Source organism: Cuculus canorus, chromosome 1, assembly GCF_017976375.1.
Source record: "Cuculus canorus isolate bCucCan1 chromosome 1, bCucCan1.pri, whole genome shotgun sequence".
NCBI classification, from domain to species: domain Eukaryota; kingdom Metazoa; phylum Chordata; class Aves; order Cuculiformes; family Cuculidae; genus Cuculus; species Cuculus canorus.
This window is the reverse complement of record NC_071401.1, coordinates 207,020,518-207,044,744: the sequence shown is the minus strand read 5'-3', so window position 1 is coordinate 207,044,744 and position 24,227 is coordinate 207,020,518. Positions and strand designations below refer to the sequence as shown.

The 24,227-nt window shown below is 48.4% G+C and overlaps 1 protein-coding gene across 1 annotated transcript in view; it reads right to left on the bottom strand.

The window, feature by feature from the left end:
* Positions 1-24,227, bottom strand: part of NET1 (neuroepithelial cell transforming 1) — a 76,858-nt gene that overhangs the window by 16,242 nt on the left and 36,389 nt on the right. Inside the window, exons 2-3 of the mRNA XM_009563387.2 lie at positions 21,794-21,860; positions 14,674-14,733 (exon numbers count right to left, since the gene is read on the bottom strand). Coding sequence (XP_009561682.2) covers positions 14,674-14,733; positions 21,794-21,860 — 127 coding nt within the window. The remainder of the gene's footprint in view (positions 1-14,673; positions 14,734-21,793; positions 21,861-24,227) is intronic.

Sequence of the window (24,227 nt, the reverse complement as noted above, 5' to 3'; positions counted from 1 at the left end):
AGACATTTTTCCTGATGTCTAATCCAAACCTGCCCTGGAGAAACTTGAGGTCATTTCCTCTCGTCCTATCACCTGTCACTTGGGAGAAGACACCAACACCCACCTCGCTACCACCTCCTTTCAGGGAGTTGTAGACAGCGATAAGGTCTCCCCTCAGCCTCCTCTTCTTCAGGCTAAACAACCCCAGCTCTCTCAGCCATTCCTCTCAAGACTTGTTCTCCAGCCCCTTCACCGGCTTCGTTGTCCTCCTCTGGATGTGCTCCAGAGCCTCAATGTTTTTGGAGTGAGGGGCCCAGAACTGAACCCAGGATTCGAGGTGTGGCCTCACCAGTGCAGAGTCCAGGGGCACAATCATTTCCCTGGTCCCTGGCAAATAACATAGGATGTGAGGTGTAATGGGCAGAAGGGAAGTCCTGCTGTCCTCTTCTCTGGGTAGTTTTTTTTTTTTTTGTGCTTTGTTTGCTTCTCTCCCTGGAAAGCCTCTCTCAGCAGATCTGCGTCCATTTACTCTCTGCAATGCAAGACCAGGACGTTTAGGATCGTCCACTGTAGGATTCTCAGAAACTCAGGATACAGTGAGTTCCTGTACCCTTGTTGGAAGGATTGACTGAGGATGATGGAAGAGCAGCTAAAGTCACCTTGGTTGTTCAGCCTGGAGAACAGGAGACTGAGGGAAGACTTCATTACGATCTGCAGCTCCCTCACAAGGGATGGAGGAGGAGCAGGCGCTGATCTCTTCTCTCTGGTGACCAGTGATAGGACCCAAGGGAATGGCAGGAAGATGTGCCAGGGGAGGGTTAGGTTGGATGTTAGGAAAAGGTTCTTCACCCAGAGGGTGGTGGAGCACTGGAACAGCTTCCCAGGGAAGCAGTCATGGCCCCAAGCCTGACAATATTCCAGAAGCATTTGGCCAACACCCTCAGACACATGGTGTGAATGTTGAGGTTGTCCTATGCAGGGACAGGAGTTGGACTGGATGATCCTTCCAACTCAGGACATTCCACGACTCTTTCAGAATCCTTTTTTTGGCCACTGAAGGCAACCACTTTTAAGACAACAAAAGTCACGATGGCTCCAGGGAGGAGCAGGCAAACCTTCTGTTGAGTTTGGACTTCTTTTTGGGAGTACCAAACATGACCATTTCCCTACTGTCTAAGGTCAAAAGTTCATTAAGAGTGGTCTAAAGAGTCAGAAACACTTCTAGACCCCATGTGTCTTCTCAGTGAGATGTAGACAGGCCAAGAAGAGACAACTAAAAGCAGGGGATGAACAACCACGAGCCAAGACAGAGTGCATGAAGCAGTCATACACACCAAGGTGGCAATTAAAGGTGTCTCATTAGGACCAGAACGTGATGTCCACATATGAAGCCATTTCAGTGAGGTAAGTGTTGAATACCCTTCTCCTTTCCAAGCCCTCAGGGCAGGGGCCTGCTGCCGCGCACTGGGGAAGCACGTGATTCACTGTCGGGGAGCTCCCTGACTTTCTGTGTGGCAGCTTGTAAGGACAACTCATTCATGGTGACGCAACCCCAGCTGATGTGCTTGCTGATGTCATGCTGTGGAACATCAAGCTCTGGCCTGATGCAACAAGTCTCGCCGTCTGCCTCTTGGCATGGCACGAGCAAAGGGTTACGTGCTCTGGACAACTGCCCTTTGTTAATGCACCAACTCAAGTCTTCTCTCCAAGCAAGGGTGGTCAAGCAACAAAAGGGTGGCCTTAAAGCAAGAAAAGCCCCTAAGACAAGAGGTTCCCAGCTGCCCCTGTAGCAGATGGGATGATTTCCGTACACCTGCTACGCCTGGGTACTGGGTTCAGTTTTCCCCTTCCAATTTAAAGCCATTCCCCTTCATCTCATCACACCAGGCCCTTGGAAAAAGTCCCTCCCCAGCTTTCCTGGAACTCCTTCAGGTACTAAGGTCTCTCTCTCTAGAGCCTTCACTTCTCAAGGCTGAAAAAATCCAACTATCTCAGTCTGTCCTCATATGGGAGGTGCTCCAGCCCTCGCATCATCTTTTTGACCTCCTCTGGACCCGTTCCAACAGTTCCAACTCCTTCTTATGTGGGGGATTCCAGAACTGGACACAGGACTCCAGGTGGGGTCTCAGAAGAGCAGAGGGGCAGAATCCCTTCCCTCACCCTGCTGGCCATGCTTCTTTGGATACATCCCAGGACACGGTTGGCCTTCTGGGCTGTGAGAGCACATTGCCAGCTCATGTTGAGCTTCTCATTACTCAGCACTCCAAGTCCTTCACCTCAGCGCTGCTCTCAATCACATCATTCCCCAGCCGGTATTGAAACCACAAATTGCCTCGATTCAGGTGTAGGACCTTGCACTTGGCCTTGTTGAACCTTATGAGGTTCACACAGCCCCACTTCTCCAGCTTGTGCAGGCCTCTCTGGATGCCATCCTATCCTTCTGGCGTGACAACTGCACCACTCAACTTGGTGTCATCTGCAAATGTTTACCCAGGACATATTTTTCTACCCAACACCATCTCTCTCTTGCTTTCCAATGCCCTCTTACCCCTCTGCCCTGGCCCCAATCTCCTTTGTGCCTTCCCCTGCTCCTCTGGTGCTGGGAAGGATCGGCCCAGACTGTGGCAGCTCTGAAGCCACGAGAATGCAGCCTGGCCAGTCCCTGTGCTGAGCCATGGGACCAGACCAGTTCTTCCTGCTCTCCTGCCAATGGGTATTAATAGTGTTCCTCCCTTACACTCCAATGTGAATTTTCACTTCTAGGAGCGAAATACCACGGTGACTCCTATCCTCCTGTCAAATCAGGGAGCTGCGAAGAGTTCAAGTGACAGAGGAGTCAACCAGCCCTCATTGTTTTACTCTTATTTTTAGCTTGGGTTTTCATTTCCACGAAGAAGCAAGGGCTGCTGTCACACAGAGCTGTGCGCTGGATGTCCCGGGTGGCCTCATACCTGTGACATTTCTTGCTTCTGGAAGTTATTCTGAGTAGAGACGCTACTAAATAAAATGTTTTCGAGGGTATCAACATGGCATTTTGTTATTTCAGCCCCAAAGCATCATCAAATAAATTTTAGATTAACAAATGATGAATTCCTAACAAACCACGTGTTGAAATTCCAGCAAAAGATTCCAGACTGATGTAAGTTTTCACAGTTATAAATACTTAGTTGTTTAAGCGACACATGGCATCTGGCTCGTGCCAGCGGTTGCCAAGCATGGCCTGCAGGAATGCTCCTCCAACAGCTGACAATGTCCTCTAGCACCTGTGTCCAGATTGGCCGGCACTAGTGACCTGATCCCATCTCTTCTCTTGGTGGTGGTCAAGCGAAAATCAGTGAGCAAACAATTAAGGTTAAGCCTGGATTGTGATGTTCAGCCAACCTTTAGTGGAATAGAATCATTACAGCACCCCCAAGATCCTCAGAGTTCAGGTCTTGCCAGGTTACATAGCCCCAGCCATCAGCTGGGATACTTCACGGTTGCTTTATTTAGAATCATAGAATGGTTTCGTTTGGAAGGGACCTTAAAGATCATCTAGTTGCAGCCCTCCTGCCCTGGGTAGGGCCACCTCCCACCAGACCAGGTTGTAAAAGCCCCATCCAACTTGGCCTTGAATACATCCAGGGACGGGGCAGCCATAACTTCTCTGGGAAACCTGTGCCAGTGCCTCACCAGCCTCATTGGGAAGAATTTCTTCCTTATGTCTAATCTAAAGCTTCCCTCTTCCAATTTAAAGCTATTCCCCCTTGTCCTGTCACTTCAGGGCCTTGGAAAAAGTCCCTCCACAGCTTTCCTGGAACCCCTTCAGGAACCGGAAGGCCACTATAAGGGGTCTCTGTGGAGCCTTCTTTTGTCCAGGCTGAACGACACCAATTCCCTCAGCCTGTCCTCATAGCAGAGGAGCTCCGAGCCCTCAGATCATCTTCTGGACTGGCCTCCTCTGGACCTGTTCTGACAGTTCCATGTCCTCCTTCTGTTGGGGATTCCCGAACTGGACACAGGACTCCAGCTGGGGTCTCTCAAGAGTGCAGTAGAGAGGCAGAATCCCCTCCCCTTCCCTGCTGGTCATGCTTCGTCTGATGCAGCCCAGGATATGGTTTGGCCTTCTGGGCTGTGAGCACACATTGCCAGCTCATGTCCAGCTTCTCATCAACCGGCATCCCAAGTCCTTCTCCTCAGGGCTGCTTTCAATCACATCATCTCCCATCCTGCAATGAAACCACAGATTGTCCTGATCCAGGTGTAAGACCTTGCCCTTGGCCTTGTTGAAACTCATGAGGTTCACACAGCTCCACTTCTCCAGCTTGTCCAGGTCCCTCTGGATGCCATCCCATCCTGGTGTGACAACTGTACCCCTCAGCTTGGTGTCACCTGAGAACTTGCTGAGGGTGCCCTTCATTTTTCAAGGCCAGGTTGGATGGGGCCTTGGGCAGCCTGATCTAGTGGAACGTGTCCCTGCCCATGGCAGGGGGGTTGGAACTGGATGATCTTTAAGGTCCCTTCCAACCCAAACTATTCTATGATTCTATGATCTTATTGTCTTTCTCATCAATGAAAGTATTAAACAGCACTGGTCCCAGTACAGACCCCTGAGGGACACCACTTGTCCCACATTTAACTCTGCAAGGTTATTTAACCCCACAAGGCTTATTTAACCCTGTAGCTGCTTTACCTAAACCTGCATGAATGGTGATTGCTGCTGCTGACAGAGTCAATGAAAAAAGAGGAGAGGAGAAGTCTCGAGTTGGTGCACTAACAGAGCCTGGAGGCAGGGGGTGTTCCTCGGGAGGCAGGTTTCCCAGTTTTCCCAGCTCCTAGATGCCTCTAATGTTCCTGACATCTGGCTTCGATTTCTTCAAAGAGAGAACCTGCGACATTTTAATCCCTTTGGCGGCTTGAAGTCTCGAGAAAAATGAAAGCATCCATTACAGTCGGAGCATATTCCTTTTCCTTGTGCGTGTATGGTTTGAAATCCTATTTACTAGGAACCAGAATCCACCTAAAAACTCACTTTACAGCTATTTTTAATGTGCTGTCGAGAACAGAACATGCAGAACACTGAAGGACTGGAATAACTAAGGAAATCCTCTTCGCCCATCCATGTTCACACATCCCGGGCGCTCAGACCACCTCTGCTGTACACAAAGTTGTTTACTGGCCACGAGCTGTGTTTATAACATTCCACTCTTGGATATTTATATTGAGAGTCAAACCAAGAGCTATATTCTGGAAAATGAGCAAAAGTAGGCTATGACACATCAAGAGCTATATGAAAAGTGTATGAGCCGCTCTGGAATCCAAAATTTATTTTGGATGTTGGAAGGATACTATAATTAGCGGCCATTCAAGTCTGTTATACAGTTTACAACACCAAAAAAGCCCCTTCAGCCCACAGTGTGGATGTGTTTTTATTGCAATGCAAGCTAGAATGGGTAGAAAACAGAAACAGACTGGTTTGGGTTGGGAGGGACCTCAAAGCCCATCCAATTCCAAATCCCCTGCCATAGGCAGGGACAAATCCCACTGGACCAGGCTGCTCAAAGCCCCATGCAACCCGGTCTTGAACACCTCCAGAGATGGACAGCCACAGCTTCTCTGGGCAACCTGGGCCAGGGCCTCACCACTCTCATCACGAAGAATTTCTTCCCAATATCTAATCTAAATCTTCCCACTCAATTTAAAGCCATTTCCCCTCATCCTGTTCCTGCACTCCCTGATCAAGAGCCACTCACCAGCTTTCCTATAACTCCTTCAGGTACTGGAAGGTCGCTCTAAGGTCTCCCTGAAGCCTTCTTTTCTCCAGGCTGAACAAGCCCAACTCTCTCAACCTGTCCTTGTACAGGAGATGCTCCAGCCCTCAGATCATCTTCATGGCCTCCTCATTCCAACAGTTCCATCTCCTTCTTATGTTGGAGATTCCAGAACTGGACACAGGACTCCAGTTGGGGTCTCACGAGTGTAGAGCAGAGGGGCAGAATCCCGTCCTTCACCCTGCTGGTCCCACTGCTTTGGATGCCTCCCAGGACACAGCTGGCTTTCTAGGCTGTGAGCACACATTGCTGGCTCGTGTTGAGCTTCTCATCAACCATCACCCCAAGTTCCTCTCCTCAGGGCTGCTTTCAATCACAGTGTCCCCAGCCTGTATTGAAACTGCGGATTGCCCCAAACCAGGTGTTGGACCTTGCCCTTGGCCTTGTTGAAGCTCATAAGGTTCACTCAGCCCCACTTCTCCAGATTGTTACCTCAACCATCTCTGAAGTGAACATTTGTGTGCTCAGGCCAGGAAAGCAATTTCCATCTTATGAATATGAATGCAGCCCTTGAAAGCATGGACCCAAATCCTGTGATATTATTAAACACAACATGTATGCTATCAACCGCTTAATGAGGCGAGAAGCTACAGTTGACTTCAGCTCCCAACCTCCTCCCATGCCAAATGTTGTTTTTCAGAGCTGTGCAGCAGAGCCGACGCCAGAGATGTTCGTTTTGATCAAAGTCTATTTCCAAAAACAAATTGGTAACTTATGCATGGGCATGTTCTCGCATGAATCAACCACGCCAATAGAATTGCCATAAAAGTCCTCAGGAGCTGTTGTATCTTTGGGAGGGGGGAGGGAGGAGGGAAGCATTGTTTTTGGTCTTCCTTTAAAGCCTGTGGATATAAATGCTAAAGGAAGGAGTTACCACTGCAGCTTCTTGCATTACTTAGTGGTGGTCTCCGGGCTGTGTTGTCCCTGCCAGGTGCCAGGCTGCCTGTGGGAACTCTCACCATAGAATCTTAGAAGGCTTTGAGTTGTAAGGGACTTTTACAGTCAACCAGTCCACCTGCCCTGCAGAAGCAGGGACATGTTTAACTTGATCAGGTTGCTCAGAGCCCCATCCAGCTTGGTCTTGAGTGTTTCCAGTGTTGCAGCCTTCACTGCAGATGAGATCTGATCTGATCTGATCTCATCTCCGCACTTCACAGTAGAAATTGTTCTCCTCATCCTATCCCTGCACTCCCTGATAAAAAAACCCTCCCCAGCTTTCCTGGAGCCCCTTCAGGTACTGGAAGGCTGCTACAAGGTGTCCCCAGAGCCTTCTCATCTCCAGCCTGAACAACTCCAACTCTCTCAGCCTGTCCTCATAGCAGAGGTGCTCCAGCCCTCAGGTCATCTTCGTGGCCTCTGGACCCATTCCAACAGTTCCATGTCCTTCCTGTGCTGAGGTCTCCAGAACTGGACACAGAACTCCTGGTGGAGTCTCACGAGAGCAGAGTAGAGGGGCAGAATCACCTCCCTCACCCTGCTGGCCACGCTTCTGATGTAGCCCAGGACAGTTGGCCTTCAGGGCTGCGAGCGCACATTGCCAGCTCATGTCGAGCTTCTCATCAACCAGCACCTCAAGTCCACTCCTCAGGGCTGCTCTCAATCCCATCATCCCCCAGCCTGTACTGAAATCACGGATTGCCCTGACCCAGGTGTAGGACCTTGCATTTGGCCTTGTTGAACCTCATGGGGTTTGCACAGGCCACTTCTCCAGCTTGTCCAGGTCCTTCTGGATGCCATCCCGTCCTTCTGGTGTGACAACTGCGCCACTCAGCTTGGTGTCACCTGCAAACTTGCTGAGAGTGCACTTGATCTCTCTGTGTACGGAAAGACACTCACTGATGGTTTCAAATGATCTGGACCAGTGAGAATGCAGACACAAGGATTCTCTCTCCCTCTGCTCTATTTTTCTAAGTGATTTTTTACATCAAAATCCCTCAGTGATTCTTTGCCTTTCCTGGCGAGGCTGGTGCTGCCAGCTTTATCATCACAGTCTCTCTCCTGCCAGCACCAGTATAACCCCAGGGATTGTTCTCTTCCTGCCTGGCGGAGAAGGACCTGGGGGCATTGGTTGACAGCGGCTGAGCATGAGCCAGCAGTGGCCCAGGTGGCAAAGAAGGCCAATGGCATCTTAGCCTGTATCGGAGATAGCGTGGCCAGCAGAAGCAGGAAAGGAATTGTGCCCTTGTACTGGGCATTGGTGGGGCCGGACCCTGAATCTTGGATTCAGTTTTGGGCCCCTTCCTACTAGAAAGACATTGAAAGGCTGGAGCGCGTCCAGAGAAGAACGATGAAGCTGGTGAAGGGACTGGAGAGCCAGCCTTATGAGAGGTGGCTGAAGGACCTGGGATTGTTTAGCCTGGAGAAAACGAGACTGAGGGGCGACTACATCACTGTCTACAATTCCCTGAAAGGAGGTTGTAGTGAGGTGGGTGTTGGTCTCTTCTCCCATGTAAGAGGCAATAGGATGAGAGGAATTGGCTTCAAGTTGCTCCAGGGAAGGTTCAGATTAGACATTAGGAAAAATTTCCCCACCTAAATATTCTCAGGCACTGGTAGAGGCTGCCCAGTGAGGTGGTGGAGTCCCCATCCCTGGAGGTGTTTAAAAGATGGGGAGATGAGGTGCTCAGGGATATGGTTTGGTAGTGGGCAGGTGTGGTTGGAATTGATGATCACAAAGGTCTTTACTAACCAAGCGATCCTGTGATTGGGCTGAACTCCTCTTTGGGCTGAAGAATCAGACCAGAATCAGTCCTAAAAATTTGAGTAAGGCTTCTAGAGGTCACAGTGTGGTGGGTCAGAAAAAGAGCCCTCTCTAAAACCTCACTTCCTCTGTGAAATCTCTCTCTCTAAAAACCTTACATGGCCATCCCATACCCAACAGAAAACACCATCCAGACAAGACATGATGCTTACACATTACTCAGCCCGGCTTTGTTTTGCCTCAGGTAAAACACTCCATCACAATTGTCTCTTCCCTGTCGCGTACTCCAATGTGTTTACACAGTTGCTAACAAACACTGAGGTACACACACCTTCAAAACCTCGGCACTGCTTCCTCCCATGAATCACTCAACACCTTACATAACCAGAGGTAACGTGGAACGGTTTCACTGTGATCCCTTAACAAAACATTGGTCATAAACCTGCCTGAAATGCAAAAAATAACTCATTTTCCTAAGCATGAAGATCTGCTTCAGAAATTCCTGTCCTCAATTCCACATCTCTCTCCCCACATGGGAATTCATTCTCCTTTCTGTCTTCCCCAGACGATTATCGACAGCCTAGGTTGGAGTATGTCTCCAGACCTGATGTGGGGAGAAAATACCTGCTTTCTCCCCAAAGAGGGTGTTTTGGCACAAGAGAAGGGGTGGCTTGGTGTTGAAGGATGCAGATGCTGTAACTATGGTCACAGGGTGTAGATTCCCACTTGTATTTTGGTACTTTGGAGGGTTTTAGGCTGTCAAAAGTAGAATCACAGAACAGGTTGGGTTGGAACGACCATGAAGCTCATCCAGTTCCAGCCCCCTTGTCATAGGCAGGGACATGTCCCACTGGACCAGGCTGCTCAAAGCCCCATCCAACCTGGCCTTCAACACCTCCAGGGAGGGGGCAGCCATGATTTCTCTGGGTAACCTGGGCCAGTGCCTCACCACCCTCCGCATAAAAAAAATCCTTTCTAATATCAAGTCTAAATTTCTCCTCTTTTAGTTTAGAATCATTCCCCATCATCCTATCAGAATAGGCCCTGCTAAAAAGTTTTTCACCACCGTCCTTATAAGCTCCTTTTAAGTATTGAAAGTCTGCAATAAGGTCTCCTTGGAGTCTTCAATTCTCCATGCTGAACAATCCCAACTCTCTCAGCCTTTCTTCACAGGGTTGTTGTTCCAAGTCTTTGGTCTTCTTCATGGCCTCCTCTGGACCCATTCCAACAGTTCCATATCAATCTTCTGATGGGGATTCCAGGACTGGACACAGCACTCCAGGTGGGGTCTCACCAGAGAAGAGTAGAGGGGCAAAATGTCCTCCCTCACTGTTCTGGCCACACATTTTTTGATGCAAACCAGGCTACAGTTGGCCTTCTGGGCTGCAAGCACACATTGCCAGCTCATGTCCAGCTTCTCATCCCCCAGGTCCTTCTCCACAGGGCTACTCTCAATCTCTTCATCCCTTACTTTGTATAGATACCGAGGATTACCCTGATCCAGGTGTAGGACCTTGCCCTTGTCCTTGTTGAACGCCATGAGGTTCACACAGGCCCACTTCTCCAGCTTGTCCAGGTCCCTCTGGATGGCATCCGGTCCCTCAGGGGTGTCAGCCTCACCACTCAGCTTGGCGTCATCTGCAAACTTGCTGAGGGTGCAGGTCAGGCTCAATTTTGAGTAGGACTCTGGGTGGCAAGGGGGAGGTTTGCAAGCCAAGATAAACAGGAATAGCTGGGGCGCTGCCGTCCATCTGGGCTGGTGTGATCTCCCCTGCCATATCTTCCTGGTATGTGCCGTGATGATCTCAAATCTGTGAGGCTTGAACATCATTAAAAGATGGCTCAGCCTTTTCAGAAAGACAGGTACACTTCCAAATTAAATAAACCCTTCCCCTACCTTTATTGTACAAACATGCAGTGGGTAGGGAGCCGAGTTGGGGATTCTAAGGTACAACTCTAGTTTCACCTTTCTAGTTTAACTCCATGAAGGACATGGAGCTGTTGGCGTGAGTCCAGAGGAGGCTACGAAGGTCAGCCAAGGGCTGCAGCACCTCGAGGACAGGCTGAGAGAGTTGGGCTTATTCAGCCTGGAGAAGAGAAGGCTCTGTGGAGACTTTATAGCAGCCTTTCAGTACTGAAAGGGGCTCCAGGAAAGCTGGAGAGGGGCTTTTGATCAGGGAGTGCAGGGATAGGATGAGGGGGAATGGTTTTAAGTTGGAAGACAGGAGATTAAGATGAGATATTGGGAGGAAATATTCTCCTGTGAGGGTGGTGAGGCACTGACACAGGTTGCCCAGGGAAGTAGTGGCTGCCCCATCCCTTGAGGTGTTCAAGGCCAGGCTGGATGGAGTTTTGAGCAACCTGATCCAGTGGGAGGTGTCCCTGCCCATGCCAGGGGGGTGGAACTGGATGGATTTTGAGGTCCTTTCCAACTCAAACCATTCTGTGATTCTATGATTCACACTCCCTGTTCAGTAGGAGCCCTTCATGCCATCACCATCGATACAGCAGCTTTGTCAGCACAGTTATGTTTCGTGGGAGTGTGAATGCAGTACGTTGGCAAAACTCCTCCGTTATTACAAGTACAGTGACAAAGCAGCAGCGTGTCAGCTGAGCTGTGTTTGCTGAGGGAGAGAGTGAAGCTGCACTAACCATTCTGCTGTGGAGTTCAACACTTCACAGAGCCAAACTCTGAAAAAACAGTTCCCATCTGCAATAAAACATAAACAACGTCTGGTCTGATCTACATGTGACATCCTTAAATGATCTTCTTCTCTTGTGACCTTATTTCATCAATGAAACAGATGTATCAGTGTTTGGATGAGCCAGATTTTAACCTTTTGGCTCACCCACATCAAATCCAGACAGAGTGAAGTACGATCTGTACTGCAGCGTAGGTGCTCAATGAGACCGAGAAGTCCTGGTGATGAGTATGGAAGATCTGACTATAAATACCTAACTGGGGTGCTTTTAAAACTCTTAACCTTGAGAATTGCTATTAAAAAGCTAGAAAAGGCCCTCAGACGAGACCACAAAGATGATCCAAGGGCTGGATCCTCTGCTAGAAGGACAGGCTGAGAGGGTTGGCGTTGTTCAGCCTGGAGAAGAGAAGGCTCTGAGGAGGCCTTAGAGCGGCCTTCCAGCACCTGAAGGGGCTCTAGGAAAACTAGGGAGGGACCCAAGGGCCTGGAGTGACAGGATGAAGGGGAGTGGCTGTAAATTGGAAGGGGGAAGAATTAGATTAGACACTAGGAAGAAATTCTTCATGATGAGGGTGGTGAGGTCCTGGCACAGGTTGCCCAGAGAAGTTGAGGCTGCCCCACCCCTGGAGGTGTTCAAGGTCAGGTTGGATGAGGCTTTGAGCAACCTGATCCAGTGGGAGGTGTCCCTGCCCATGGAAGGGGGGTTGGAACTGGCTGGGCTTTAAGGTCCCTTCCACCCCAAACCACTCTATGATTCTACGAAAACTACACTCCAATCGGTACTTTATGTATTTTACCAGCAACACTGGGGTGTGTTCGGTGAGCATGCCCCAAACTCTGAAATGTGCTGGAGAGCCCGAACCTTTCAAAAGACCAAGTCGGGTTAAACAAAAGCTGCTAGCTGAACTTTGACTGCATCAGCCACGGGTTTTCCCTTTTTCATAGAATGGTTTGGGTTGGAAGGACCTTAAAGACCACGCAGTTCCAACCCTCCTGCCATGGGCAGAGACACCTCCCACCAAATCAGGTTGCTCAAAGCCTCATCCAGCCTGGCCTTGAACACCTTCAGGGATGGGGCAGCTGCCACTTCTCTGGGCAACCTGTGCCAGTGCATCACCACCCTCACAGGAAACAATTTCTGCCTAAGGTCTCATCTCAATCTCCCTCTTTCAGCTGTAAACCCTTCCCCCTCATAATATCCCTGTCCTTGGAAGATTTCTCTTAAAAGGCGAGCACACAAATCACTGTTGTATTTTAGTCTCACCTTGATGCAATTGCTTGTGGGAAACCCCCTACCTCATGCAATTTTGTCCAAGACTAAAAATCTGGCCCAATTAAAAAAAAAAAAAAGAAGAGAGTCCTCTTCCCCGAGGGCAGATTTCCTACCCATAACACTCACATCTGCATCAGAAAACCAGCAAGACCTCAGAAACAAAGGAAGCCCAAAACTGAGTCAGTTGAGAGGCATCAGTGCTGCCCTCTCACAGCTCTCTGCAGATAACCTGTTTTGCTCTTATCCCTCTCTTACTGGGAAATTACAGGGCTGGTTTTATCAGGAAAAGGAGATCTAATCTAGAGAGGTCAAAGCCCAGAGCTGCCTGTCAGGCAGGACAAGCAGTCATGGAGAGCATCCAGGAGAAGCCAGGTTAAGTGAGGCTAATAAATATGCACGAATGCAAAGGAAGTAACAATGACAAAGGATGCGCTTCGTCATTGGGTCAAACAGGAAATTCCCCACTTAGAAATGAATTTTAATCCCAGCCTAATAAACCGTAAACCCCACTTAGTTAACACTCGCCTTGATAGGTGACTTCCTAGGAAAAACCCTGCTTCTCTTCCATCTTTGGGGAAGGGGAAATGGAGGTTAGAACTGGATGATCTTTAAGGTCCCTTCCAACCCAAACCATTCTATGATTCTGATTCATTCTAAGTGACCGGGACAGGATGGAGAAGTGGGGCTGTATGAACCTAAAGAGGTTTAACAATGTCAAGTGAAAGGTCCTACACTTGGGTCAGGGAAATACGCAGTTTCAATACAAGCTGGAGGACAACATGACTGAGAGCAGCCTTGCCGAGAAGGACCTGGGGAGGCGACTGACAAGAAGCTCAACATGAGCTGGCAATGTGTGCTCCCAGCTCAGAAGACCAACTCTGTCCTGGGCTGCATCACAAAAAGTGTGGGCAGCAGGGTGAGGGAGGGGATTCTCCCCCTCTACTCCATTTTCCAAGGGCCTGGAGTGATAGGAAAAAGGGGAATTGCTTTAAATTGGAAGGGGGAAGATTTAGATTAGACATTAGGAAGAAATTCTTCCCCATGAGGATGGTGAGGCACTGCAACAGGTTGCCCAGGGAAGTGGTGGTGGCCTCGTGCCTGGAGGTGTGCAAGACCAGGTTGGATGGGGCTTTGAGCAGCCTGGTCTGGTGGGAGGTGTCCCTGCCCATGGCAGACGGTTGGGAACTGGATGCATTTAAGGTCCCTTCCAACCCAAACCATGCAATGATTCTAGGTGCTGACAGTGAGATGGGCAGAGGGAAGAGGTTTCTCTTTCAGAAAACCAAGCTTGGATAATACTTGGAAAAATATGCAACTCTGCATCTCCCCACCCTCATTTTTGTAAATCACTTTAATCCATAGCTTTAAGAAAAATTTACCACCCAGGCAGTGTTTGCAATACAACGAAATGCGCTAACTGAAGTCAAACAAAAACAACATTTGAAGGGGTTTGCACAGTTTCGCTTCTGGCACTTGAAAATGCTTATGTTTGTGCTAAGTATGGGGTACACCCATTTATTTCACACAACATAAAATCGTTTGTTTCAAAAAGATCTTTGAGATCATGGAGTCCAACCGTACCTGTCCACTACTAATCCAGATCCCTGAGCACTTCATCTTCCCACCTCCAGGGATGGGGACTTCACCACCTCCCTGGGCAGCCTCTGCCAGGGCCTGAGAATCCTTGCAGTGAAGAAATCTTTCCTGACGTCCAATCTGAACCTGCCCTGGTGTAATTTGAGGCTATTCCTCTTGTCCTATCACTTGTCACTTAGGAGAAGAGACCAACACCTATGTCGTTACAATCTCCTTTCAGGGAGCTGTAGAGAGTGATGAGGTCTCCCCTCAGCCCCCTTTTCTCCAGGCTAAACAACCCGGGGTCCCTCAGCTGCCTCTAATAAGACTCGTTCTCCAGCTCCTTTGCCAGCTCTGTTGCCCTCCCTGGATGCGCTCCAGCCCAACATTAAGCCTGGGGCACATTTAGAATTGAAATGAATAAACAGGAGCTCAGGAGCAGCGTTATGGATATCCCTAGCAGGCCTCAGCCCACCCCAGAGGTGCACGCAAGATCAAACACAGCTGTATGTGTCTCTAAACTGTCGATGGTGCAATGCAAACACAGAAAGTACAGCATTCCCAGCTGGAAGGCACTACAATCCACAAAGTAGCTGATTGCACAATAGTGAGGAGCAAACGTGTTTTGATTACCTTAAAGTCAAGGCTGCAAAGACTGACCACATCATCGTCCTTCTCTCGCCGTTTCCTCTTCTGTAAGAAATGAAACAGAGTTAGAGCCATACACTTGATTTACCTTCAGAAAGGTCTGTTTTTATAAAAAATAGTTACTTTCTTTCTCTACACCCCCAACCAATGTCATAACTCAAAAACCCTAAAGGCTGAAACCACATGGAAAGTGTGCTTATGCTGTATCATGAGGTTTGTCACCTGGTTGATACCTATAAATTATGTGCCTATAAACTTGTTTCTTTGCACTCCTGTAATTGTGGTTGTGAGTAAAGGCTTAAGCAGGAAATCTCAGGAACAGGGCAGACCGAGTACTCGGTCCAGTTCTGGAATCCCCAACATAAGAAGGAGATGAAACTGTTGAAATGGGTCCAGGGGAGGCCATGGAGATGATGCGAAGGCTGGAGCACCTCTGCTATGAGGACAGGCTGGGAGAGTTGGGCTTTTTCAGCTTGGAGAAGAGAAGGCTCCAGGGAGACTTTATAGTGGCCTTCCAGGACCTGAAGGGGCTACAGGGAAGATGGGGAGGATCATTTCCCAAGGGCCTGTAGTCATAGGATGAGGGGGAATGGCTTTAAATTGGAAGGGCAAAGATTTAGACTAGACATTAGGAAGAAATTCTTCCCAATGAGGGTGGTGAGGCCCTGGCCCAGGTTGCCCAGAGAAGTTGAGGCTGTCCCATCCCTGGAGGTGTTCAAGGCCAGGTTAGATGGGCCTTGAGCAGCCTGGTCCGGTGGGAGGTGTCCATGCCCATGGCAGGGGGTTTGAAACTGGATGATCTTTAAGGTCCCTTCCAACCCAACACATTCTATGATTCTACAGACTGTTTGGTCACCCATGAAGCAAGGAGTTGATTTTCATCCTGTGTTTGACCCTTGTTCTTCAACGTTTCAGAATGACTCAAGTTCCTCCTCATCCACTTCATTAAGTACAAAGGAAGAAGAAAAGAAACCATTTTGTGTTTTTATATTGGCCTAGATGTTCTTTGTCAGTTTAATGGGCACTGAAACACGTGAGCTGCAGAGGGAACTACTGCCCAAGTCAACTCTGAACTTCAGCAAATGTCAGTTTTGTGCTCTACTGGTCCAGCAGCTTGACCTTCCTCCAGGAGCAAACACGTAAGTCCTGTTTTCTTTAATAATTTAATAATCTCTTCAGCTTTAATAGAGGTTGGTCATCACTGCAAGCGTATTCAAAATGATGTAATAAAAGTATTTGTTCAAACTCTTTTTAAATGCCGACCAGCCTGGTTGCCATGGGTCCTGTGAAAACCTGATGCTGTTGAGGGTATGTCCAGCATCCCTCGAGGGTTCTCAGAAACCTGTTCTCTGGTCTGCTCGTCCGTTCCTGTGACATGTTTTTAGGCTCCCTTGCGTCTTAGAACCACAGAATGGTTTGGGTTGGAAGGGACCTCAAAGCCCAGCCAGTTCCAACCCCCCCGCCATGGGCAGGGACACCTCCCACTGGATCAGGTTGTTCAAAGCCCCATCCAACCTGGCCTTGAACACCTCCAGGGATGGGGCAGCCACGACTTCTCTGGGCAACCTGGGCCAGGGCCTCACCACCCTCATTGGGAAGAATTTCTTCCTAAACTCTAATCTCAATCTCCCCTCTTTTAGCTTAAAACCATCCCCCTTCATCCTATCCCTGCACCCCCTGACAAAGAGTCCCTCTCAGCTTTCCTGGAGCCCCTTCAGGTACTGGAAGGCTGCTACAAGGTCTTATCCTCTCCAGGCTGAACAACCCCAACTCTCTCAGACTATCCTCATACAGGAGCAGCTCCAGCCCTCAGATCATCTTCCTGGCCTCCTCTGGACCCATTTCAACAGCTCCATGTCCTTCCTGTGCTGAGGACTGCAGAACTGAACACAGGGCTCCAGGTGGGGTCTCAACAGAGTGGAGCAGAGGGGCAGAATCCCCTCCCTCACCCTGCTGCTCTCACTGCTTTGGATGCAGCCCAGGACACATTTGGCTTTCTGGACTGTGAATACATGTTGCTGGGTCATGTTGAGCTTCTGATCCACCAGTACCCCAAGTCCTACTCCTCGGGACTGCTCTGAATCCATTCTCCACCCAGCCTGTCTTCTTGCCTGTCCTCCCTACGCTGACTCTAGCATTTAACTATTACAGCAGCACAGGTCATGGTTACATGTCACAGAAGCACTTTGTTTCTTATACTTTGGGTTTTGCTCTTGTGGTTTTTCCCTTGTGGTTTTTCCCTCAGCTGTTCAAACCAGCGAGAGGAGTAAATTCAGGTACAAAATTCCCAGAGGACTTCAATCAGTTTTTTTCCTGTATTTGTAAGGATGAGATCCTGACTCTGCCCTGGGACTGAGTCCTTTCGCTGGCAGACTTGCTAACTACAGAGGAAAAAACTCTCACCTTAGACATTCTGTCTTACCCCATTTGTAGCACTGACATGGAATTAATGTCCCAGCACACTCCACACTCTTTGAAAAGCCCTTGGCAGGCTTGAGAACACATGCAAAATGCAGACAGTTGTGTTTTTTTAGCTTTAGTAAAATATTCAGTGCTGGTTATTTATCAAACCCTGCAATAAAAGACCGCTATAACCCCACCTTTTCAGTCTGCGGGTTATGTTTCCCAGATGTAAGGCAGCATCTATTTAACAGAAGAAAACTTGCCATAAAGACAAAGCCACCACGCCTTTTTCGTCTGAATATTATTCGTTCCTTATGGAGTCAGGTATTCTATATTAACGTCTTTAACACACAGCTCCAGACCGAAGGCCAGACACGAAAGGAAGGCCAAAGTTTTGTTTTGAAACTGGCTAGACTTATGCAAGAAGTGTTGCCTAGGCTGCATCCCATTTCCTTTGCCCAATATAGTTTCATACAAAAACGTAGACATTTCGCTGCAGGGCCAGCTGTTTCATTCCTGTGCGGTGCCAGAACGGGAACAGATTCCAAGAAAACGGCCTCTTCAGACGCTCAGTTCTGGGTGTTTAAAGCCACATGGTGGAAAAGTGACTGCTATGGTGCTGGGTTCTCACATTTCAGAGACGGTGGCAATCAGAGATCCGATACGTTAACCTTCTCGCGAAACTCAAGTCATGTGGAAAAAGTGACTTTGATGAAAGTTATTAAACTGTAAAAAGCGTGAGAGCCAATTGTGGCTCTCAAAGAGAGATTGTGGAGGAGAAGCATAAAAAAAAGCTAATCAGGAGGGGAAATCTAAATATCGTGTGACTGTGTTTCAGAGAGACTGAAGCAATGCCATGAGCATGAATGTTAATGACATTGCAAGAATTCTGATGAAAGCTGCAGGAGTTCTTTTTAGGAAAGGGCTGTTTTTCAATTTGAAAACAATTCCAATCATTTATTTCTCCTCCCTCCTTCTATGGGCTTTTGCCTAAGACCAGGATCATAGAAACATAGAATGGTTTGGGTTGGAAGAGACCTTAAAGATCATCTAGTTCCAAACCCCTGCCATGGGCAGGGACACCTCCCACTGGACCAGGCTGCTCAAAGCTCCATCCAACTTGGCCTTGAACACTACCAGGAATGGGGCATCCACACTTCTCTGGGCAACCTGGGCCAGGGCCTCACCCACCTCATCAGAAAGAATTTCTTTGTAATGTCTAATCTAAATCTTCCACCTTCCAATTTAAAACCATTCCCTCTCGTCCTATCACTCCAGGCCCTTGGAAGAAGTCCCTCCCCAGCTTTCCTGGAGCCCCTTCAGGTACTGGAAGGCTGTTAATTATTTTGTTCTTTAGGAATCAGCCTGTTTTTTGCTGCTTATTGCCCACCTGAAGTCATAAAACACCACTAAGGCTTCAGGTGAGGAACGTGCAGCAGGACTGTTAAGTCAACAAAGATCAAGTGCCTGTTTCCCGTAAACAAATCCTTCTTAATGAAAAAGATGAACAGAAAACAGATCATGAGAAACCTTGCTTCCAGTCAGAAGTCATTCAAAGGGGGCTGTAACTCAAACGGCATTAGTCTTTTCTTAGAATTCTGCAGAACACCAACTAGTGCTTCTCTTTAAACCTGCCCCACTTCTGCAGGCATGAAAAAGACGCTTGGCTTAGTCACCCACTTCCCTCGAGACTTGGGAAAGCTACATTTTATAGACTTGTGGCCCAAAAGCTGCACAAACTATGGCCTGAATAGATCATAGAATGGTTTGAGTTAGAAAACACCTTAAAGATCATCCAGTTCCAACTCCCTGCCATGGGCAGGGACACCTCCCACCAGACAGGGCTGCTCAAAGCCCCATCCAACCTGTCCTTAAACACTTCCAGGAAAGGGTCAGCCATGACTTCCCTCGGCAACCTGGGCCAGGGCCTCACCACCCTCACCATGAAGAATTTCTTCCTAATGTCTGATCTAAATGTTTTCCCTTGTAATTTAAAGCCATTCTCCCTCATTCTATAACTACAGGCCCTTGTAAAAAGTCCCTCCCCAGCTTTCCTGGAGACTCTTCAGTTCCTGGAAGGTCACTATAAGGTCTCCCCAGAGCTTTCTCTTCTCCAGGCTGATCAACCCCAACTGTCTCAGCCTGTCCTCATAGCAGAGGTGCTCCAGCCCTCACATCATCTTCGTGGACAATTACATTGGCAAAGCCTCCAAGCAGAGTCCTGTTCCCCAGCTGAGCTGTAAGGGTTTGTCTGCTGGGCAGCTGAACCACACAGCTCTGTCCTTTCCTTCATTATTCATTCCCTCCTGTACTTGCTTCTCTTCCAGCGTTAGGAGCATCAGTCCAAGCCTAACCTGTTAACTAGTCACAGGGAAGCTTGGATCTCTAGGGAAGGGATGGAGTTCGGGGGTTCTCACTGTCTGTAACTCAAAATGAAGCGACCTGGGTTGAAAGGGAGAAGTGGCAGTAGACTGGGTCAATGAGGAACATGATGCAGGAATGCAGGGAAGCAATTAAGTCCTTCAAAACCAGTTTCTGTGGTTTTTGCAGTCTGTGTCCTGACGTACAAAACACTAACTATAACCGAGAGTTGAACTTAATAGCATGTCACCAAATAAAAGTAGATTAAAGAAACATAAAGAACGGGAATGACTTGAAACTCCATCGAAACAGTTTTAGGTTGTGATGATAGAGCATAACAGTTTTAAATCTGAAAACATGTAATTTCTAAGGCTTTCTCATAGGCAAATGTATGTGTTTAATGTAGCTGTAGCCACTAGATGAAAGTTTCTAAAATAAAGCAAAAGAAGAACCTACAAAAGTTTATGGTTTTGTTTCATCCACTCCCACAATGGACTGGGGTTTGCGCAGCCTCAGATTGCACACGGCTGCCCTTCAAGGCATGGCCAGCAAGTGCCCGGCTAAATGCATACATACAAGAAGCTCCAGCTGATTTTGAGTCATAGAATCATAGAAGGGGGTGGGTTGGAAAGGACCTTAGAGATCATCCAGTTCCACCCCACTGCCATGGGCTCAGACACCTTCCACTGGACCAGGCTGCTCAAGGTCCCATTCAACCTGGTCCTGAACACCTCCAGGGATGGGGCAGCCACACCTTCCCTGGGCAAGCTGGGACAGGGCCTCACCACCCTCATTGGGAAGAAGTTCTTCTTAATGTCTAATCTAAATCTTCCCCTTTCAATTTAAAGCCATTCCCCCTCATCCTATCACTCTAGGCCCTTGAAAAAGTCCCTCCCCAGCTCTGCTGGAGCCCCTTCAGGTACTGGAAAGCTGCTCTAAGTTCACTCTGGAGCCTTCTCTTCTGCAGGCTGAACAACCCCAACTCTCTCAGCCTGTCGTCATAGCAGAGATTCTCCAGCCCTTGCATCATCTCCGTAGCATCTTCTGGACCTGTTTCAACAGCTCCATCTCCTTCTTATGTTGAGGATTCCAGAACCGGACACAGCACTCCAGCTGGGGTCTCACGAGAGTGGAGTAGAGGGGCAGAATCCCCTCACTCACCCTGCTGGCCACGCTTCTTTTGATGCAGCCCAGAACATAGTTGGCCTTCTGGGCTGTCAACGCACGTTGCTAGCTCACGTTGAACTCATCCACCAGCACCCCAAGTCTTTATCCTCAGGGCTGCTCTCAATCACATCACCCCACAGCCTGTATTGAAACTGCAGATTGTCCTGATCCAGGTGTAGGACCTTGCTCTTGGCCTTGTTGAACCTCGTGAATTTCACACAGGCCCGTTTCTCCAGCTTATCCAGGTCCTTCTGGATGCAATCACATCCTGGTGTGAAAACTGCACCACTCAGCTTGGTGTCACCTGCAAACTCACTGAGGATGCCCTTGATATTGCTATCTGCATCATCAATGAAAATATTAAACAGCACTGGTCCCAGTACGGACCTCTGAGGGACACCACTTGTCACTGATCCATCTGGACACTGAGCCACTGACCATTGCTCTCTGGATGTGACCATCCAATCAGTTCCTTATCTACTGAATAATGTTAAAGTTAATGAATGTTAAAGGATGGAGAGAAGAGAGTAGAAGCAGTAAGTCACGCTCTTGCTCTAGGTAGCTTCTCTATATCAAATAAAATACAGATTTTTGTTTTTAAGGGAAAAAAAAGTATATTTCTACCCCATGTTTTATACCCTGCTTATTACATGGTCAGCTTAGTCAGCAGCACTGCTACAACACGGAGGAATGGCTTTTAATTGGAAGGGGAAGATTTAGATTGGACATTAGGAAGAAATTCTTCGTGATGATGGTACGGAGGCCCTGGCCCAGGTAAGTTGTGGCTGCCCCATCCCTGGAAGTGTTCAGGGCCAGGTTGGATGGGGCCTTGAGCAACCTGGTCTGATAGAGGTGTCCCTGCCCATGGCAAGGGGGTGGAACTGGATGGGCTTTGAGGTCCCTTCCAACCCAAACCATCCTATGATTCTATGAAACACATGAGAAAGAAAGAAATTTTTAAGAAACCAGAGTGTCCAGGATACCCTGCCTTCTCTTAATTCCAGTGTGCAAAAAGCACGCTCTAGGTAAAGCTCAGAAGCCTCAGTGGCTCAGGAAGTGTCTAGGCAGGTAGAGAGGAAAGTGTTGATTTTCTCTCTCCTCCAGACAGAGGGACCTTCACCTCTGCATTCCTGCTTTTGTTTCCCAATATGCATCCACCAGCTGTTTTACTCACCAGGGTGAAGTCCCAGTGCGGTCCTGGAGTCAGAAACGTGAATGAGCTGCCTCGCCTCAGTGGGTACCTGCGAGCAGACAAAAGGAATAACATAAATCATTTATAGGCTGCTGTAGCAATTAATAAAGCACATCTGTTTTCCACAGCGCTGATGGTGTCCTACATCTTCAGCTCCAAGCACAAAGGTTGCAAAGACAATGATGTTGAGTAGCCTTTTAGTACCTGAAGGGGCTACAGGAAAGCTGGGGAGGAACATTTTACAAGAGCCTGGAGTGATAGGACGAGGGGGAATGGCTTTGAAGTGGAACAGGGGAAGACTGAGGTTAGACATTAGGAAGAAATTCTTCACAATGAGAGTGGTGAGGCCCTGGCCCGGGTTGCCCAGAGAAGTTGTGGCTGCCCCATCCCTGGAGGTGTTCAAGGCCAACTTGGATGGGGCTTGGAGCAACCTGATCCAGTGGGAGGTGTCCCTGCCCGTGGCAGGGGTTTGGAACTGGCTGGGCTTTGAGGTCCCTTCCAACCCAAACCATTCTGTACTTCTATGATGTAGCACAGTCTTTGGGAAGGAGAAACTGAATTAAGTGCCAGAATTCCCCACTACGATTGCAGGTGCTTAATTGAAATTCCCCATTTGAACAATAAATGGCTCTGCAACAGCAGCAGTGAAAAAGGTCCCATCAGGCCCTACAGGCTGGACTGGAGGAAAATCTCTCTTTGGCCACAAACCTGCCTATCTGACCAAGAGGAAGGATACAACACTATTAATAATAATGATAAATAACAATATTATGGCCTATTTTCCAAGGTTAATGAAGCTGCAATGAAAGAAGGCCACAAACTGTCCCTTCGACAGAGCAGTCTTGTATCTTCCCAGAAAATCCCACCCAAGAATTGAGTTGTGGGCTTTCATGAAGTCATTCTCCATCTAAGAAAGTTAACCCACCAGAAAGCACAATAGAGCATTTGTATAATCCTTGCTCTGTGAACAATGGGAAACAAATTGCCTTATGCAAGTCATTTATTGTACTAGCGCCGAGTTAAGCAAACAAGTTACGTTCCAGCTTTCACCGTCTGCTGGACTTAAGGTATGTTTCCAGCAATGGTTTCTTTAAAGCTTATTCTGGCCGTAGCATGGAGAAACATTTTTTTCTGTCGTTTGGTTTCTGCATGCAGAAGTTTAATCCCAAAGGGGCCACCCGCTTTTTTTTCCAAAGGCAGACGGCTGTGTCAGCAAACGGGGAGAAAATTTCATCCCTGCTGTCAGAAACTCTGACAGAAAAGGTCCTTGTGAGGTTCAACAATGCCAAGGGCATGGTCCTACACCTGGGTTGGGACAATCCGTGGATTCAATACAGGCTGGGAGACACTGTGATTGAAAGCACCCCTGAGGAGAAGGACTTGGGGTGCTGGCGGATGAGAAGGTCAACATGAGCTGGGAATGTGTGCTTTCAGCCCAGAAGGCCAACCGTGTCCTGGGCTGCATCAAAGGAAGCGCGGCCAGCAGGGCGAGAGAGGGGATTCTGCCCCTCCACTTCAGTCTCATGTGACCCCACCAGGAGTCCTATGTCCAGTTCTAGAATCCTCAACATAAGAAGGATATGGAACTCTTGGAATGGATTCAGAGGAGGCCATGAAGATAATGCGAGGGCTGGAGATGATGCTGGAGCACTTCTGCTATGAGGACAGGCTGAGAGAGTTGGGATTGTTCAGCCTGGAGGAGAGAAGGCTCTGGGGAGACCTTATGGTGGCTTTGGAGTACCTGAAGGAGCTACAGGAAAGCTGTGGAGGGCCTTTTTACAAGGGCCTGGAGTGATAGGACGAGAGGGAATGGTTTTAAATTGGAAGATGGAAGATTTAGATTAGACATTACAAAGAAATTCTTTCTGATGAGGTGGGTGAGGCCCTGGCCCAGGTTGCCCAGGGAAGTTGTGTCTGCTCCATCCCTGGAGGTGTTCAAGGCCAGGTTGGATGGGGCCTTGAGCAGCCTGGTCCAGTGGGAGGTGTCCCTGCCCATGGCAGGAGGTTGGATTTGCATGATCTTTAATGTCCCTTCCAACCCAAACCATTCAATGATTCTATAAAAGGCATCTCCTCACCAGCTACACCTTTCTTCTTCATACTAAGACCCCATAGGATTATAACAAAATCTGGAAATAATAAAGGAATGCAAGTCCTTCTGACTTTCATGGGTCTTGCACTCCAGTATTGCTGAAAATTCATCTCATGGAGCATTTGTTTTATTGAACGTCGGCAACTTTCCATACTGGAAGAGAAAAAGCATTTGACTGTGAAAGGTTCCTGCACGGTGGGATGTTCTGGATTGCAGTTTGGAAAAGATCAGTCAACCACCCAGAAAAGACTTCTGTGCTTCTAGCAGCCAATGCAGAGCAATCTTGAGGTTCAACAGGGCCAAGGGCCAGGTCATGAACTTGGT